A 20582-nucleotide genomic window follows, 5' to 3' on the forward strand; every position below is an offset into this window, starting at 1 on the left:
ACTCATAAGAAATAAGTCTAATTCTAAATACTTATGAAATGCCTACTATGTGTAAAGTGAAGGCACCTAGGTGATAGAGTGGCTAGAGTGCCAGACCCAGACTCAACAAGACTCATCTTTCTGAGTTCAAATCTTCCTCAGACACTTAAAAACTGTGGGCATGTCATTAGACCTCTTTGTCTCAGTTTCCTCATGTATAAAATGAGCTTGAGGAAGATGTGGCAAACCACTTCAGTGTCTTTGCCAAGAAAATCCCAAACGGTGTCACAAAAAGTCAGACTGAAAATGACTGAACAATAACAACAAAATACATGAATATATTTAAAAGAATGAATGCAATTCCTGACAAGGATATTTTCCATTTTATTTTGAGCTTACAGAATTTGCAGTAGGTCATTGACTCATTTTAGAAAAGCAGAAAAATTCAGTGATACCTTCTCTTTCTGTGTCTCTTCCTCCTCTCTGTCTCTGTCTGTCTCTATCTGTTTTTGTCTCTGTCTTTGTCTGTCTCTGTTTCTGTCTCTCTGTAACTCTCTCTCTGAAACCCTGTCTGTCTGTCTGTCCCTCTCTCTGTAACAGTCTGTCTCTCTGTGTCTCTGTACCTTTCTCTCTCTCTCTCTCTCTCTCTCTCTCTCTCTCTGTGTGTGTGTGTGTGTGTGTGTCTGTCTGTCTGTCTGTCTGTCTCTGTCTCTTTTAGGAGTGGAAGAAATTTTGTGTTAGTTAGGGCACCATCTCCTGGCGAATTATGATATAGCCACACCCTTTTATTGGACATTGTAAAACCCCAGTGATAAGAATTTCAAAACATGTGGGATCCCAGGATCTTTCGAATTGGAAAGGTTAATAAGCCCGGGAACTGACTAAAACTGAAGGCAGAAAAGGATGGCAAAGAGCCCATGGATCAGAAAATATAACGTTAAGCATGATTATAGGATCGCTCTTATTTGGCACATGCTTTTAATTCCTTTTATTATAAGGATTCATCATAGACAGAAGTCTCCGACTGCTAGGAAAGTGGGAAGAACTCTGTGGAAATTCACTTTATAATCACCTAAGTCTAAATGCTTTTTTTGTATTCTTCTATCCATGGATACTAGTATTTTTTCTGCTGATAGAGGTCATAACTTCTATAAACTTAATTATCTCGCATGACTTTTTCCCATATTTTTCCATAAATACTCCTAAAACCTCTAAGACCTCAAAAGCTTTCCTTTTTTCCTTTTATTATGCTTTCTTTTTAAAAATATTTGGTCTCCAAGCATTCCTTTTCATTCCTTCCTTTTCTTCTCCTCTCCTTTCTTTTCTTTTCTTTTTCTTTCCTTTCCTGAAATTTATCTGTGACTTTTTCCCTTGGAGGGTTACTGGGACCCTGAGAAATGTTTCAGAGGCAGGTCTTGAACTCAAGTCTACATATTTCCAAGATGGTCTCCCCTATTTACTACACCCTGGGACCTCTCTTTTACTATTTCAGGGATGATGGTATAATGTTTAGACTGTGTCTGGTCGTTCATTCTCACTGCATTTTCAGTCCACTTGTGGTGTCTCTCCCACTCAGTTGTTAGTCTCCTGGACCGTGATTGATCCCAGCCTAATGAATGAACTCCCTGCGTGTGATGAAGTGCTCTCTCACCATCTCTCCTCTCCTTTGGAGTGTCAGCTTTCTGTTTACCACTTTTGTTCGGTCCTTCCTGGCTTGAAGAGAAAACAGATCTTTGCCATCTCATTGTCATTCATCCTTGTCACCCCTGTGGACCTGGCCCTTTCTTGATCCGCTTCTTGCCTCAAGCATAGCTGAAATTGAATTTTTATTGGCCACAGCTTTAGCTAATTCATAATATTTGTACAAAATCCCATTACTTTTTGTTGTTTTCATTTTCTATTTATCTGTCCTTCAAGTCCATCTTCCCAATATTGGATTGTGTGTGTCTGTGTTTAATCAGAAATGGTTGACGATTTCCCATATAGCATTGGGATTTTTACACAATTCCTCCTTTTCTTAGAATTATTTGTGTTTATGTGTTCAAAATTTCATTCTTCAGAACTCATGCCTTTGGGGCCAATTTTCTCTAAAATTTTAAGTCACTTAGGCAGTTAATAAGCATTAAGTGCTTATATGTATTAGACACTGTGCATAAGTAACAGATAAAAAGAAAAGGCAAAAGCTAGTCCCTGCTCTCAAGGACCTTGCAGTCTAATTGGGGATACAACATGGAAACAAAACAAACTCTTATCAGAATAAATTAATCTCAAATGGAAGGTATTGACATCAAGGGAGAACCAAGAAAGGCTTCTTGTCAAAGGGGCGGTTTTAGTGGATACTTGAGGGAAGGAACAATTTTCAGTATGGAGGTCAGCCAGTGAAAATGCATGGAGTCTAAAAAAGAAGACATCCTTCTTGCAGAAGCACCTCAGTATTCAAGGGCCATAGACTCTGCAGCTAGGAATAAGATGTAAGAAGACTAGAAAGATGGTGGTGGAGAGAGAGTAGATTATAAAAGCCTTTGAATGACAAACAACATTTGGTATTTGCTCCCTGAGGCAACAGGAGTCACTGGAGTTTATTGCCTAAGGTGATATGGGCTTCAGGAAAATCAATGGAGGATGGAGTGAGTGGGGAGAGACTGAGGCAGGCAGACCTATCAGCAGCTATTGCAGTAGTCTAGACATGAGGTGATGAGGGGGTCTACGCCAGGGTGGGGACAATGCCAGAGGAGGGAAGGGGGGCTTATTTAAGAGATGCTTTTGGGGTGAAATAAACAGATTTTGACACCATATTGATATAGGATAGTGTGTGTGTGTGTGTGTGTGTGTGTGTGTGTGTGTGTATGGGGGGGGTGAGAAATAATGAGGAATCCAGGATGATGCCTATGTTTTCAGCCTAAGGGATTGAGAAATAGTCTTGCTTTCTATAATAATAGGGAAATAATAGGAATCTATTATCTCTGAATTCTATAATCTGCTCTCCCACCATCCATAGTGCCTTTTTTAAAAAATTCCTCCCTTTCCCTTTCTCTATCAAGAACTCTTGGAATGATCATTTCTTCTCAAAGTTCCCATCATTTCTCTTTCTGTACTTCTTTGTGGGTTGGAATAAGGTCTAGAATAGCAGTTTTCCTTTATTTTTTTCATCTCTTTTTTTTTGGAGAAATTGTCATTAAGGCAAGCCAAAAATAACTAGCTTTTATGCTTTTGACAGAGACAGGGAGCCCTAACAGATGCCCAAATAATCAAAGTCCCCCATAACTGCTCTATCTTACCTGCATATGATAAGTTATGATCTGTTTCCTGAACTACTTTTCTGTTTCTTCCTTCTGTCCAGGTGGTCTGTAGAATCTACATGCTGGACAACATGCTGTGTTAATCAGCACCTGATTACTTTATACGATGTTTACTCAATTATATTTCTTGGAGTATATCTTCACAATATGCAATACTCCCTGCTCTCTCCTTTTATTTATACAGTATATTCTTCTCAATCTCATTCCCCTCACAAGGCCTGGCCCTACCAAGTCTCAATGAGATTGAATTTTCATTTTTTCACTAAGATCTCTAATTCTAATTTTAAAAAATACTTGTCCTTTACTTATTTGTATTAAAGTCCATAGGTTTTATTGTTGGCTTTCTTCTTGAATTTTGTCTCTTAAAAATTACTGAATGTTTTCCCCAATGCTTGCCTTCCTATGTTTGTGTGCTAGTCCCTGGAATATTAAGTTTTCTTTCATATATTGACATTTTTCTCTTTTTTCCTCCAATTTCAACTTGAAAGTTCTTTTGGTAAGATTTCCAATGCCCTAAGCATTTTAACTGGCCCTTGTTAGGTTCACACCATCCCTAGTCAAGAACTGATCATTCCTGTGTTTTTTTCTCATGGTCAATAAATGAATCAAGAAGCATTTATTAAGCATTTTTTAAATGACAAACACCATGGCAAGCTTTAGGAATACAAAGACAAAAATAATAGTACTTGTCCTTAAAGAAACTACATTATAATGGAAAAACAATATGTATGTTTAAGGTGCTGTTTCTTTATGTGACATACAAAAGCAGAAAAAGAGCATTTACATAAAGAAAACTGGTAAAAATCAATTTGGAAAGAAACACAAACTGTTAGATAAACCATTGAGAGACAGGACTTTTCATATGGTCTGTGAAACAATTGCCCTTCAGATGAAAATTCTGAGAGGACAGAGCCAACCAGTGAGTAAGAAATGATGGCTGCCCCGTATTGTGATCCATAGCTCATTTGTGTGTACTTTTAGATATTACGTTTATTTCTAAGAAATTGAAAAAAAATGACTCTTTTGGAAATATAGGAATCAACAAAAAGACTGTGGGATTCATATGTGATAGAAGGGTGGATTTCTCGAATTTTACAACAAAAGATAAAGATGAGTCACTAAGAAAAGGTTGTGATTGGAGACATTGGAAGATAAAGCAGGAAGAAGATGATATACCAAGAAAAGAATGAAGCATGGGGAGAGATAACCCAGATTAGAAATAGAAGGCTGAATGTAGGATGGGAGTCACAAAAAACCAGGGACGCTTCCAGTTGGGAAACTGACTTCAGATCAACAGGCTCCACAGCTGCTCTGCTGAGAGACTGTGGATTTGAAGAGAGTGATGGCTGTTTAGCTGGAGAAAGGCAGGACCCCCCAACAGGGCTCTTTTGCTGCTGTACCTATAGGACGAGAGCTGAAAGCAACAATTTGAGTTTACTGTTCTCCAATGCTGGCTACAAGCTGAGTGAGGAGGAACCTCTCAGGATGTCTGTTTACCCTCTACTTCTCTTTGTGGTTTGAGAGAGAATCAGATGGGAAATACAACTTTTGCATTTGTTTTGCTGTGAGCAGCTTATTGGAAAAAGAGGCTTGCATTTGCTAGAAGGTGGAGAAAGCAGAGCCCTGTTGAGAAAAGAGCTGGTAGGGCTTGTCTATATTACTTAGAGACCCAACCTGAGCAGCTTCATGGTTTCCTGGTTTAAGGGAACTGTTTATCATTAAGTAGATGCAGTGTTGATATCTTCTGCTAAAAGAGCATAACTTTTCTTATCATCCTGTTAAGTGTGGTTTTAAGGTTTAAAAAATCCCTTCATCATCTTAGAAGTAAAAGAAGAGATGCTTCATCCAAGGGAAGAGTGGTAAGAACCAAAAGGGGGTAGCCAGAAGAGAGGATACATGGGTCCTGAGGGATCCAAGGATATCATCAGAGATTGCAAATCCAGAGTGGGAAGTGCCTGACTCACGGGTTCCCCTGATAGGTTTCTGTGTTGTGGGCACATTATTCCTCATGGATACTGTGTATTGATGGAAGGATGTGACCTAAGTTTGTGTATGTGTGTGTGGGGAACGGACTGTGATGTTTTATTTATTTTTTCTTTTACTTTCTAATGAATAAGTATAACAACTATTCTTGCTCTTTTTTTAATGTGTTTGTTATTAAAAAGTCAATAGTGTTATTATGATTGATTTTGGGAAAATGGTAAGGATGGCAACGGTGGCTTAGGAATAAGAAGGCAAATAATAGGTATGTATACACACACATATAATCAAGGTTATCTTTAGAATCCTAAAAACGTATCTGAGTTAAAGCCATATGGTTATGACCATAGCTAGCCATCATACTGGGGAAACCTCCTAGATATGCAAGCATCAGGCTAAGTTGGGGAGTAAATCAGTCCAGAGAGAAAGAATGTTGTTACAGATCTAACATCGGGCAGCCTACCCATAGGCTGCATTGTCTGAGGCAATAGGTCTGTGGCCATCTGGAGCAGAAATGCATATTAGTACAAAATATATACAAAGTAAATACATGCTAATATTTGGTGGAGTGGGGGAGAGCATGAACAACTGAGTTGATGAAAAAAGGTATCTACAAATTTGTCAAGAAAGGCAAATTATAGGCCATCTTCTTAACCATCTGCCCAGTTTCCAACTTTTCCTTTCTCTTCTGAAGCTCTATTCTTCTCGAAGCAGCCTTTAAGGTCTCTTAGCACTTCAGCTTCTTTCCCATAGCCTCAGAATCCTAAGAAGTATTCTCTTAGTTCTTCATACAAACCCCCAGAAATGAAAAATGATGCTCATTTGACAGGCTTCAGGAGATTTGCCATCATATCTTGGATATAAACCCAGGCAAGATATCAGATTTACATAGGATTTCCCCAGATCTCTGATTCATCAGCCCCCAACTCACTTCTTTTGTTACTCTGACCTAGTTTCCCAGACTTCTCCTCTGGAGGCACATCAATCTTTTTGTTGTTGCCGTTTTGTTTTTCTAATTCAGTTTTTCTTTTTAGTTCCAAATCCCACCTCACTCCCTACTCCCACCCACTGAGAAGGAAAGAAAAATAAAACCCCTCATAAATGTGTATAGGCATACAAAACAAATCCCTACATGAGTTATTGTATTTTTTCCTCAATAGTATTTTATTTTCCCAAATATATGCAAAGATAGTTTTCAACATTCATCTTTGTAAAATCTTGTGTTCCAAATGTTTATTCCTTCCTCCCTTATCTTCCTCCTCCCCAAGACAGCGTGCAATCTGATTAAATATGTGTAATCCTTTTAAACATATTTTCATATTTGTCATGTTGTGAAAAAAAATCAGGCCCAGAGAGAGAAAAAGCAAGCAAAAAAGGTGAAAATATTATGTTTTGATCCACATTCAGTCTCCAGAGGTGTCTCTCTGGATGGAGATGGCATTTTCCATCCCAAGTCTATTGGAATTGTCTTGAATCACCACATTACTGAGAAAAGACAAGTCCATTACAGCTGATTATCACATAATCTTACTATTATTGTGTACAACGTCCTCCTGGTTCTGCTCACTTCCCTCAGCATCAGTTCCACATGTTATTTTCCAAAAAAGAAAAGAAAAGAAATAAGAAAATGAAGAAATTATGTTTCTGAGTCCATCAGTTCTCTAACTAGATATGGTCAAAGTTTCATCACAAATCTTTTGGAACTGTGGTGGATCATTGTGTTGATCAGTTACTAAGTCTTTTACAAGTGATATATTGCCATTATTTTATAAATTCTTCTTCTGATTTTGTTCACTTCATTTTGCATCAGTTCATATATGTCTTCCCAGGTTTTTCTGAAAGCCATCCTCTTCATCATTTCTGAGAGCTCAGTATTCCATTACATTTATATACTATAACCTGTTCAGCCATTTCCCAATTAATGAGTACTCACTTTCCAATTCATTGCTACCACAGAATATGGCTATAAATATTTTTGTGCATGTGTATTCTTTTAGCCTTTCTTTGATTTCTTTGAGGCATAGAGCCCAATAATAGTATTTTTGAGTCAATTTAATAGCCTTGGGGCAGAGTTCCAAATTACTTCCAATACTAATTCATTAAAATACCTATTTGCTCACATTCTCTCAAGTCTTTTTCATTTTTCTTTTCTGTCAAGTTAACTACTTTGATGGGTGTGAAGTGGTACCTCAGAGTTGTTTTAACTTGTATTTCTTATCAGTCATTAGAACATTTTATTTTCATATGCTATCGATAACTTTGATTTCTTTTCCTGAAAACTTTCTCTCTTTTTTTTGACCATTTATCAGTTAGGGGATGGTTTTTATTCTTGTAAATTTAACTCAATTTCCTACATATTTTAATTTTGAAACCCTTACCAGAGAAACTACAACTCCCCTCCCTCAATTTTTTTGTTTTTTTTCTAATTTGACCTGCATTGATTTTATTTGTGTAAAAATTTTAATTTTATCTAATCAAAATGACCCAGTTTACTTTCTGTGGATGTGTACTCTTGATTGGTCATAAATTCTTCCCCATATAATGGTTTGACAGGTAATTTCACCCATGTCCCACAAATTTGCTTATGACATCACCCTTTATGTCTAAGTTATGTACCCATTTTGAGCTTATTTTGGTATATAGTGGCAAATGTAGGTCTATGCCTTGTTTCTGCCAGACTATATTTCAGTTTCCTCTGCAGTTTTTGTTGGATAGTGTGTTCTTATCTAAATATCTGAGGTCTTTGGATTTGTCAAACACTACGCTATTATGTTCATTTGTTTCTGTACATTTTTTTTTAACCTAATCTGTCCCTCTGATCAACCTCTCTATTTTTCTTACTGAGGACTCAATTATTTTGATGATTACAACTTTGCATTGTGGTCTGATTACGGTGGTAGCAGCATTTACTACTAAATCCCTTTCCAATCAATTTTTTCCCCATTTTATTCCCCTCATATTCTTGATCTTTTGATCATTCAGATAAATTTTGTTTACATTTTATCTAATTCTATAAAGTAATTATTTGGTAATTTTAGTGGCATGGCAATGAATAAGTAAATTAAGTTAGTAATGTCATTTTTATTATACTGGTTCTGCCAACCCGTGAGCAATTAACATTTCTCCATTTATTTAGATCTAACTATAGCTGTATGAAAAATATTTTGGAATTATATATGTATGAGTCTGGTGTGTGATTTAGCAAGTAGAATTCTAAGAATTTTATATTCTCTCTCTCTCTCTGTATCTATATCTATATCTATATCTATATATATCTATATATATCTATATATATAAACTTGATTTCTTGGAGCAGCTAAATAGTGTAGTGAGTAGAGCACAGGCCCTGAATACAGAAGGACCTGAGTTCAGAACTGACTCAGACACTTAACAGTTTCTAGCTGTGTGTCCCTGGACAAATCACTTAATCCCAATTGCCTCAAACCAGATAAATGAACATTAATTTCTCCTTCCATCTCTTACTTCTGGGTTTTCACTTAGATTTTTGGTTGATTCTCTAAGATTCTAAGTAAATTAAGATATCTGCACAAAGTAATAACCCTCAATCCCTGTGGTCATTCTTTCAATATCTTTTTCTTGTCTTATTGTGATAGCTAGCATTTCTAGTACAAGATTTTTGTAGAATTTACTTATAAATATATCTGATCCTCTCCCTCCTCCCCCTGTCTTCCCACCTTAGGAAAAGGGTGTTAGTTAGCCATATATGGCTTATTGAATTTTTTTCTAAGATAATCATTCACCTTGTTATTTTAATCTAAGCAACTAAAATTTTGTAAATTATTAATCCATTTCAATAAGTTGACAGTTTTATTGACATAATTTAGCAAAAAAGATTCTAATAATTGCTTTAATTTCATTTTCATTTATTTCATCTTTCCCATTTTTTTTCATACTGATAATTTGGGTTGTTTTTCTTTTCTTTTTTTTTTTCCTTAGGCAAAAATTTACTTTTTTTACTGTTTCCCCCCCAAGGGGAAAAAAAAAAACAATATCTGCTTTCATTTATAATTTCTTCAATGATTTATTTTCTTTCAATTTTGTTTATCTATCTTTTGCTTTTTTAGGATTTTTATTTTGGTGTTTAGCTTGGGGTTTAGAATTTATCTTTTAACTTCTTTTTGATTACGTGCCTAATTCATTGATCTGTTTTTTTCTCTTTTATTGATAAAAGCATTTAGAAATATAAAGTTTATCTTAGGTGCTTCTTTATCTGTATTCCATAAATTTTAATACATTGGTCCATTATTGTCATTATCTTTTAACAAAACTATTTATTGTTTCTATACTTTGCTCTTTGGCCTACATATTCTTTAGGATTAAATTATTTACCTTTTGATTAATTTTAATTTATTTTTCAAAGGCCCTTTAATGAATATAATTTTTATTTCATTATGGTCAGAAAAAAGATACATTAATACTTCAGCTTTTTTGCATAGGATTTGTAAGACTTTTATACTCTGATGCATAACCAATTTTTGTGAAGATGTCATGTACAGTGAAAATAAATATGTTCCTCTTTATTTCCATGTCATATTCTTTAGAGGTCAATCATATCTTAGCTTTTCTAGGATTCTATTCCTTTAACTTCTTTCTTGTTTATTTCATGGTTAGATTTATTTAGTTTTGGGAAGGATAATTTGAGATCCCCACCTATTAATTTTACTATTTTCTACTGTAACTTATTCATCTTTTCTTAGTTAATTTTTGTTTAGTATTGATATTAATCTATTGTACATGATACTTTTTAGTAAAATATAATTTCCTTGTATATGTGTTTTAATTGAGTCTGGTTTTGCCTTTACTTTGAGAATATGATTGCCCTCCCTCCTTTTAAACTTTAGTTTAAAGCATAATAGATTCTGCTCCAGCTCCTTAATTAATTCAATGTATATATTTCTGTTTCAAATATTTCTTATAAACAACACATTGTTAGATTCTGTTTTCTAATACATTCTGATATTCTCCTCTGCTTTATAAGTTCATCACATTCACATTCACAATTATGATTGTTTTCAATGTATTTCCCTCCATCCTACTCTCTTATACATATCCTTCTCTCTTTTCCTGATCTCCTCTTTAAGAATTTATTTTGCTTCTGACCACTGTTTCCCTTCAACAACCTTCCCTTTTATTTCTGCCCCTTTTCCTCACTGAAATCTTTCTCTTAACCACATCTATCCTGTTTTTCTGTTGGGCAAGACAAAATTCTGTACCCAATTGTGTGTTTTCATAATTTTCTTAGAGTCTGTACCCAACTGTATATATTAATTGTTTTCATAACTTTCTAGGATAATTCTTATTTATTTTCTCAATTTTTTGCTTTAATACTCTTACTTGGTTTTAAAAATCTTTAAAAAAAAACTTTCATTTTTTGCTCTTTTTTTTTTTTTAAAGTTTTTCTAGGAACTCTTGTTGGGTTTATATCCAATCTGCATTTTTCTTTAAGGTTTCTCTTGGAAATGTTTTCAGTGTCATTGTCCCTGTCTTCTGTGTTTGTATCTTTAGTTTTTCTGTCATTACAGTAGTATTTTATGGCCAATTTCTTTTTTATTGTTTGCTCATTCTTCCAGCCTGTTTCTTGACTCTGGACTTTATGTTAATATTGGACTTTTCTCACTTCTGGGGGGATGTTTCATCTGACCTTCTGCTTTTTATGTTCTGCAGTTTTCACGGATCATCTGAGGGGAGGCCTGCATTTTTGGTGCTTCCATAGTGTTGTGATGTGGGGCGAGTGCTCTTCACTGTCTTCCTGGGTCTTAGTTCAGTAAGTTCTTGATCCAGATTTGTATCTGTTAGCTTGTGTATAGTTGAGTTTTGTTAGGCTGCTGTTAGAGTCAATTACAGATAACACAGTGAGAGGTTCTATAGTTCTGACTCTCTTTGGTTTTGGTCTCCTGCCTTAGGTTTTCCACTGTAGACCTATGTGTTGTGCTTAAGGTTGCAAACTGGGTAATGAGTGATGGATCTGCCAGATGTTGCCGCCTCTTGCTCCCAGTGCTAATTCAGGGGCTCCCTAGGAGCTCTTCATGCTTGGTGCTTTCTTAGTTCACTTCCCCACTCTGGGTGTTAGAATGGTCACAGCCCAATCTCACAGCTACTTTTATTGCTACCTTGCTGTGTTAGTGGTCAGCTCCCACTCCAGTGACTTGAGACCACCTATCTTCCTAAGCTTGCCTGAGCTGGGAACATGACTCACTGTGGCCTTTTTGCTAGTGTTTCTAATCAGAATTTTTTCTGGCTATTATGGAGATGTGCTGGGGGTGGGGTTAGGCAAACATGTTTTTTATTTTTCCACCATCTTTACTTTGCTTACTTTAGAGAATCCCCTCTAAGGGAAGAAAATCACAAATGTTGTCATTTGGTTCCAGATGTTTACTGGCCCTTCTTCCCTCTCTTTTTGGTGTTATTTTTTAATCAAATGAAAGGGCCCTGGAAATGTTCATGGCTTAAGATCCTTGGCCTTGGAGTCAAGACCCCTTGGTACTGACTCTTCCTTACCCCGGACCCTTAATTAGCTGTGCCTGAATGTAAGCTCATCTAAGTCTCAGTTTCTTTTTATGTTAAATGGGGATAATGATCTCTTGTGAAAAAGGCAGCTGGCCTAGTGGATGTAGGACTTAGAATCCCAAAGACCTGAGTTCAAATCCCTCCTTTAGCCCACACTGACTGTGAAAACTTGAACAAGTCAGCTAGGTTTGCCTGAAAAATAGGATAATAATAGTCCCTCCTTCCCAGGCCTGCTGCTAGAATCAAAGGAAAGCAGAATGTAAAGGGTTTAACAAACCTGAAATCACTGTGTAAATGTTAAGTACTGTTGTGAATCTGTGGTTGTATTCTTCAGCTTCAGAATAGAAATTCAATCCCTGGTGCCAATGTATGGACCCAAAATAGAAATCCCAGGAGAGTTAGGAAAGGAGGTGGCCAGTCAGGATCACGTGGAAGCCACAACAGATGGCCCTGTTTGCTCGAATCAATTCTGGTTGCTTTTCTAAAGTCTAAATTTGTACATATATTCCAGTGGAAGAAGATATTTTGATGTAAATAAGAAAATTATTTTGTCAGGAGATTGGACATATGAAGAGAAGTGGGGACCGCAGCAGCAGTGGCGGCAGATGTTTGTGAAGTACCTACTATGTGCCAGGCACTGGGGATACTCTTACTGTTCAGACATTTTTCAGTTATGTCTAACTCTTCACGACCCATTTGGGTTTTGTTTTTTTTTGGCAAAGATATTGGAGTCATTTGCCATTTCCTTCTGCAGCTCACTTTGCAGTGTGGCAGACAAACAGAGTTAAGTGACTTGTCCAAGGTCATGCAGCTAGGAAGGGTCTGAGGAGGTATTTGAACTCACAAAGATGAATCTTTCTGTCTCCGGTCTGGTGCCCCCCTAGCTGCTCATGCTGAGAATACAAGGAAAGGCAAAAACATGGCGCCTGCTCTCTAGGAGCTCACCTTCAGATGGGGGAGGCCACATGCAGATGGAGTTGGGGAGAGGAGTGAAATGGGTTCAGAGAAAATTTTGGGGGAGGGCCAATTATGTGCTTTAGGGGGAGCACTATGGAAGGAGATGGGGATGCAAAGATGAAGAAGAAATACTGTCTGCCTTCCAGGTACCAAAGTGCACAGAGATTAGGGAATGGAAAATACATAGCAGATAGTTTTAAGAGGGCAAGAGCTTTACCACCAGGAGCTGGGGCTTGGAGGAAGCTGGGGAGGGAAGGATGGGGACCTTCCATCACCTGCACCAAGGCATGGAGGAGGAAGATGGAGAATCCATAGGTGTGGCCAACAGAGAGTCTGGGAAATGGCCACTAAAGTAGATGGGAGGTGTCTACTCTGTGGTGGGTGGGAGACTGTGGTTTTTATCTTCTGGGAAAAGGGAGATTCTGAAGCTTTTTGAGTTGGGAGAGAGGGGAGCATGGCCAAACCTGCCCTTTAGGAACATGAATTTGGTATTGCTTGAGGCTGCTGATATCCCAGTGGATAGAATCCTGGATCTGGAAGTAGGAAGGGCTGAGTTCAGATCTTGGTCTGGGAAAGAGACTTCCTTTCTTCCAGCCTCAGTGTCCTTATCTTCAGAGTGACGATCATGATAGCATCTTCCCCTCTTAGGGGCGGTTGTTGGGAGGATAAAATGAGATCCTACTATGAAGCTCTCGTTGCCATCCTTAAAGAGCTTTATAAATGTTAGCTGTTATTGAATGGGAGACAGCAGGTACTAGAGGCCAGAGATGGCAAGGACCAAAACCAGGACAGAGGAAGGATGTTTAACCCTACGAATTTTTTTTTATTTTAATAGCTTTTTATTTACAGGATATATATGCATGGGTAATTTTACAGCATTGAAAATTGCCAAACCTTTTGTTCCAGTTTTTCCCCTCCTTTCCCCCATCCCCCCCCAGATGGCAGGATGACCAATACATGTTAAATATATTAGAGTATAAATTAAATACAAAATAAGTATACATGCCCAAACCATTATTTTGCTGTACAAAAAGAATCGGACTCCAAAATATTGTAGTTAGCCTGTGAAGGAAATCAAAAATGCAGGCGTAACACTACGAATGTTGAGCAGGTCATGATTGGCCCGATCTGGCAGTGGTTTGTTATGGTGCGGATGAGGGAGACTGAGCCGGCCAAAAGTGATCATGAAGTCCCAAACCTGAGTAACTGGCAAGACCCTGATGCTTTTAACCAAAATCAGCAAGTCTAAAAGGGACTTGAACTTCTAGGGGGAGGGAGGAAATAGTGAGAACCGTGTGGGACATGTTAGTGTGAGATCTGAGCCATCTAAGTGTCCTGCAGTAACAGTGATGTGGGATTAAATGTTCAGGAGATTTTAGACTGATTTATCAAGATTGCAGACTCATCTCTATGCAGATATATATAAAAATAAAGGCAGCTGGTGTTTACATAATGTTTTATATTGATACACTGGTAGAGTATCAGGATCCTGTCTCAAGCAATTCCTAGCTGTCCAACCCTGGACAAATCATTGACCTTTCTGAGTCTCACTTCCCACAAGAGGAGGATGGGTTTGATGACCTTCCAGCCAAGATGGATAATTTCCTTATCCTTCCAGCTGATGAGATCACCAAGGGAATGAATGGAGAGATAGAGGGGTTAGAACTAAGTCTTGCCTCCAGTTAGTGGGTGGGAAGTGGATGATAATGCCACAGAGGGGGCTGAGAAGCAGCAGTTAGTCACACAGGAGATAAGAACACAATGCTAATCAGTCCACACATCATATGTAAGTTCCAGTCCAAGCTTACAAAGCCAAGTGCTATGGGAGGTCCAATGGACAAGGTCACTGCCAGACTCCTACTGGGGACTCTCATGCAGCTGCTGAGAATGGAAACGGGGTGGACATAGAATCAGACAGTGATGGAGGGGCCATGGGGTGTTTTGCTATATAGAATCTGGGTACAAATTTGAGCCCTACTATTTCTAGAAAGCTTTTATCCATGACTGCATGACTTTGAACAGATACTTCACCCCTCTGAATGTGACTTTCCTCAGCTGTAAAATGGGTCATATGTGGCCTCTAAGCTTCCTCTAATTCTAAATCTTCTCATCCCGTGATGAGGAAAAGTTTTTGCCTTGAGCAAAGTGTTGGGATAGAGGGAAGGGATGGGGAGTGATGGGCAAAATTTACCAAGTGACAATGTTTTTGCTATTTGTTTCTGAATCTTTTGATGTTTTTCTTTCAGTTAAGAAATTATTGAACAAAAATGACTGAAAGAATTTTAGAGAAGCTAATAGCCTTGGATGAATATTCAGAGAAGATGATGGAAATGCAGGCACTGGTTAGTACAAGGTCAAGGGTAAAATAATTTTAACATAAATAAAAATGAACAATGATTAGAGGAAACTTTCCTCACTTTTATTTATTAATGGAGCTTTTGCACTGCTGGATCTGAAATCATTTTAATTTGTAAGAACGCATTGCTTTGGGTCCTAGCTGGCCAGCCACAGGTACGCAGTAAAAGTACTTACTCTGAAGTCAGAAGACTTGGTTTCAAATATCAGCTTATAGTAGGTACTTAATACACGTGGCTTATACTGATTTATGTTTTCTAGTAACAAGAGATAGCCTCTCTTACAACTCTCCTAAAGCCAGTTTTTGTCATCCCTTTGTCACAGAAATGTCGGATGCAAAATATCAGTGTGAAGAAGAGTCTGGCCCTTCCCCTGACCTTTGAGTTCTACACTGGCTTTGAAAAGCCCTGCCCTAAAATTATTGCTTCAAAACTCAAAGAATCCTTTCAAAAAGAACAACCTTTGGTAGATGGTCAAAAGATGGACAGCAAAGTAGCCAGGTAGGTGGGAATGAGAATGACCCCTGACTTGACCTGCAGCCCAAGTCTCTGACATACCTCCAGAGACTTATCAAAGGATCATTGATTTAAAGTGTTGACTCCCAGAATCAGAATCCTAAGTTCAGATGTGACCTTGTATGACCCATAACAAGTCATTTAACCCTATTTGCCTCAGTTTCCTAATCTGTAAAATGAGTTCTCAGCAGGAAGTGGCAAAACCACTCTAATATCTTTGCCCCCCAAAACGCAAATGGGAATGAAAAGAATTGTACACAACTGAATAACAACAAAAAGGTTTACAAAGTGCTTTACATATATTGTCTCATTTGATTATTATCTCCATTTTAGAGACTGAGAAAACTAAGGCTGCTATTATCCAGATGACTTATCCAAGGTCACGCATCTAGTAAATATTTGAGGCAGAATTCAAATTCAAGTTTTCTTGACTTCAAGCCCAGCACTCTTTTTAAAAAAGCTGCTTCTTTGAAGGAAAAAAAGACAAAAAGTTCCAGTAGCAATAAGATTGTGGAAAAGGGGTTCTACTTCTCCCTAGTTGATTGTAGTCTCTTAGATTAGATATCAATAAATAGTATCAGAAAATGAAGGTGTAGATGTTACATTGCAATATTTAAGGATGGAGGATTAGAGTTTTGCCTCCACCATTGCCATCCTCCTCATAATCATCATACATCACCATCATAAATCACCATCATCATCATCATCATCATCACCATCATCATCACCATCATCATCACCATCATCACCATCATCACCATCATCATCATTACCATCATCACCATCATCATCATCACCAGCATCCTCTTCATTTGATTTTTACAAAGGATTATTTATTTGAAGATTTGCAATAACAAAAGTACAAACATTTCCCCCAGCACCTTGGGGCACAACCTTTCCTTTCCACCATCTTGGTCCCCAAGAAGAATGGGTTCACTGTTGGCTTTTTTTCTCCAAGTCCAGATGTACCATGACTGCTGGAGGAGTTCTCATCCTTGGGGCCATTGGGCTGGATCCTGAAGTCACTCTGAAAGGTCACTCTTTACTCTTTATGAGCCCATTGTAAACCCTGGGCTCTGTGATGCTGGAGTATTGGGACACAGAAGTTTGAACCCCTGACCCACAAGCTTGGAGCCTCTTCCTTTCATTCACTTGGAACAAATGAACGGGAGGCAGAGAAAAGTTGATTTTCTATAGAGAAACTCCCAGAGGCCTCAGAGGGGAGACAGCCCTCTCCTTTGTCCCTCCATCACAGACTCTCCTGGACACCATCAGGGAAGGGGTCAGACCACAAGAGAGCAGCTGAGAGATGCTGCCTTTATTTTCCTGACTCTGCTCTGTGGACCTGTCAGAATTCTAGTAAGACTTTGTGAAAAGGAGTTATTTTCCATGTGATAGAACAGCGCTCATTTCCAAGTGGGGGGACATGGCCTGAGAGGACAAAGCCACAGAGCGGAGGCCAGGGTCCAGAGGGTCTGGCTACACCAGAGGTAGAGTACAAGGCCAAGGTCAGTGACCAGAGGCTTAAGCTGAGTCAGACAAAGAAGAGCAGAGTCCAGATGCATACATGGAGATCAGGGATCAAGCTAAACACAAGGAATTAAGGAGGGAACAGTTTGTGCCTAGAGTCTAAAAAGAGCTGTGCATGGATCTAGCCACTTGCCCCCTGCCCCCGATGACCCCTGGTCCCCTTCCTGCTTTGGCCTGTGGACCACTGTGCCCATTCTATAGATGAGTCCCATATGTTCTGGCCTAGGCACCCATCTTCCCATGCTAGCCATGCTTCCAACCAAAGTCTGACCAAAGTCTAAAAGAACTGCAAGAATTGTTTCTGCGCTGACTACCTTCCAGAGCTGCCCAAGCACTTGTCAGCCCAGCCCAGCTGGCCCAGCAATTCATCCAGAGCTTCGGCTTCTGCAGCTCTTGACCATCCTTCCTACCATTAGATCAACAAGAAAACTCACCGGATTCTAGACCAGGAGCCCAAAAGCAGTTTGCCATTTGGCAAACGTCAAGTGACAAGCTCCTTCCACCTCGGAGAACAGATGTCTCACTCAAGCAACTGAAGTAATAGTCCTGGACCCTAGGATCAAGACATCCAGAACTCAGAGACTGAGGGGCTTACTGGATGTCAGGGTCACAGGCTCCCATGCAAAGGGAATCGGAGATTGTCTAGTTCAGCTCATACCTTTGGGAATCCCTTCAAAAACAAGGGCAATAATGAGTGACCATCCAATCTGACTGGATGTCTACAGCTACAGCCTCCGGACATCACCTGTACTCTACCACACTTGAGAATGGACCAGTGCTGGAGCCAGGGGCCTGAGTCCTGAGACACTGCCTCGCTGTGTGTGACCCTGGTCAAGCCACTTCACTTCTGCCTGCCTCAGTTTCCTCAGCTGTGAAATGGGAGTCATAAAAGCATTGCCCTCACAGAGTTGTTATGGATCAGCTCTCAGCACAGTGCCTAGACTATAGCTGACTAATTATTGTCCTTCGCGTTCAAAAAGGACTAAGATGACATTGGGTTAGGGACTGTTAATGAGGCATTGGAGCCCAGTGTGGAAGGGTCCCTGGTCAGAGTAAAGCAGGATTATTGTTCTTTCTTCTTGGAAGTATCAGGAGATTCCCTTCAGGTTCAGGGAGATAAACTGAGGACATTGAGAAAAAGAAAGTCTGCTAGAGCAAGGGGGTGAGGGGGAGTGCAGCCTGCAGAAGCGAAGACAGCAGTTGCTGCTGGGGATCATCCTCTGCAGAAGGATGAAGGGCATTCTGCCCAGGCCTAAAGTTTCAGTTCTTCTGGCCCAGGGCTCCCCTGGGCAGTGCTGGTGAAGTCTCTGAGCCCTTTCTCAGGACCATGTTCTTAAAAGCACAAAATAAAATCTGTAAGATTGCAAAAGGAATCGATTCCATAAATTCAGGGTCGTCATTACCATTGTTTTAAGCTCACAGATTTCCAGGCTAAGGATTGTGACCCAAGAGGATAAAATGAGAAGCAGTGGATAGAATGGAGAAGGGTGTTTTTATGTAGAATGGAAGCAAAAGAAAAAGCCAGCAAGACTAGGAGATCTTCTGGAGTGGCTGGGACAGTGACAACTCACAGAACGAAGAGAGGGTTACTCAAGTCTTACTTTGGGTTCCCTGAGCAAGGAGAGCAGCATCAGAACTGGAGAGAAATCACTAATAAGATGTCAACACTCAGTATCCCTAAGGAAGGGAAGAGATCACCAGCCATCTTGGATGAATCCAAATCAACATCTAATGGCTGGCAATTGTCCCACAGATCAGGAAAGACAGAATTACCAAGACTGCAAAGGGCAAATTTTCCTCTCTTTGCAAAAAAGGGAAAAGAACAGAGGCTGAAAACTAAAGGCCAGGTTGCTGCACCCTAATTTCAGGGAAATTCTAGGATATATTATTAAGGAGATGGTCAGTGAATGTCTAGAAAGGAGAAGTAGTGAATGTCCAGAGACACCTTCATCCGGAACAAAAAGAGCCTGGTACCCTTTTTGGATGGGAATGCTAAGTGAGGTGATCTGGAAAATGTAGCTGTCAGTTTCCTGGGTTTTTTGTTTGTTTGTTTTAGCAAGCTAGAATAGGTAGGTGATCCAGTAGATAAAGTGCTAGACTTGAAAACAGGAATTAAAATCCTGCCTCAGGAAAGTTATTTAGTCTTTCTGGGCTTCAGTTCCCCATAGGTAACAGGGATAATAGCACCCATCTCATCAGATTATTGTATCTAAGATAATGTACACCTCAAAATAAACACAATATATTTTGTGAACCTTAAAGCACTACATATGAATATTAGTCATTGTTATGAAAGTCTCATATTATTTTTGTGAAGAAGATGGATGTTGACTAGTTAGATGGATTTAGAACTGGCTAAATGGTAAAACTCAAAGCTTAGTCAATAATAATTCAATGTTTGTGCTTGATCCTGTGCTAATAAACATTTTTATACATGATTTAGATAAAGAAGGAATGCCCAAAAGATTTGCTATTGACATAGATCTGTAAGGGATAGTCTTATTCGCGGCTTCATAGTCAAGATCCAAAAAAGAAGGCTTAGCTTTTTTCTGCTTGGCCTCCGAGGGCAGAATAAGGACCAATGGGTGAATGAATTTATGGTGCAGATTTAGCCTTGAAAGCTTCACACACTGGAAGACACTAAAAGCTTCCTAAAGGAGCTGTTCAAAAGTGGAATTGGCTGACTCATAGATTGTGAGCTTCTCCCATGGGAGATCTTTATTGGAAATGAGATTCTGGATCAGATAAGGGATGCACTAGACAGATTCTGGGGTCTGTACCAACTTTGAGTTTCTGGGGAGTCAAAAATAAAATATGTTATTTCTTCCTTAAGATTCCCACGGTGCTTAAGATATTTATCATTAATAAATGCATTTTTTAATAAATTATCTCTAATTTATTATTTTTCTTAATTTACAGTGGTCTGAATGTATGGAAGCCCAAAGTCCTAACTTCTGGAGTTTTGCCCAGAAAGTGTCTCTTTGGGAAGGCAAATATAAGACCCTATTCTGTTCCAGGCAACCTGAAATATCACCCTCTAGGTAATTCCTTATATAGTTTACTTGGGTTCTGGAAGTCATGTAGTACTTAGTGTCATATATCTCTGAAAAGATCTTGAGAGGTTGGGGAGGGGGGTGGTTTCTCATCACTAAAGAACAATAAGAAACAGGCTAACAATACATTGAAATGGGATATTCTCTAACATGGTTAATGTTTTTATTGAGGATATAAATTATTAACAATAACAATATTGATTGACACTTATCAGGTTTCTACTTTTCTCTCTTGTTCTAGAACTTTGGGATAATTCTCCTTGAATAACTTCTCGTAATATTTGTATCAAGATTCTCTTTTTAATAGTAACTTTTAGGTGGTCTATTATTATATTATTTCTCTTTGATCTGCTCTCTAAATCAGTTGTTTTTCTGATAAGATTTAT

General features: G+C 38.7%; 1 protein-coding gene across 6 annotated transcripts in view; it reads left to right on the forward strand.

Moving 5' to 3' along the window:
• Positions 1 to 20582, forward strand: part of C4H1orf141 (chromosome 4 C1orf141 homolog) — a 59878-nt gene that overhangs the window by 16812 nt on the left and 22484 nt on the right. For 3 of the 6 annotated variants that reach the window (XM_031968913.1, XM_031968911.1, XM_031968915.1), the window contains 4 exons: positions 10944 to 11043; positions 14990 to 15085; positions 15423 to 15598; positions 20063 to 20184. In XM_031968913.1, the coding sequence (XP_031824773.1) occupies positions 15011 to 15085; positions 15423 to 15598; positions 20063 to 20184 (373 nt within the window). In that variant the 5' untranslated portion in view covers positions 10944 to 11043; positions 14990 to 15010. The remainder of the gene's footprint in view (positions 1 to 10943; positions 11044 to 14989; positions 15086 to 15422; positions 15599 to 20062; positions 20185 to 20582) is intronic. The other 3 variants (XM_031968912.1, XM_023503971.2, XM_031968916.1) reach the window with 1 other exon arrangement.

This window comes from Sarcophilus harrisii, chromosome 4 (genome assembly GCF_902635505.1).
Source record: "Sarcophilus harrisii chromosome 4, mSarHar1.11, whole genome shotgun sequence".
NCBI classification, from domain to species: domain Eukaryota; kingdom Metazoa; phylum Chordata; class Mammalia; order Dasyuromorphia; family Dasyuridae; genus Sarcophilus; species Sarcophilus harrisii.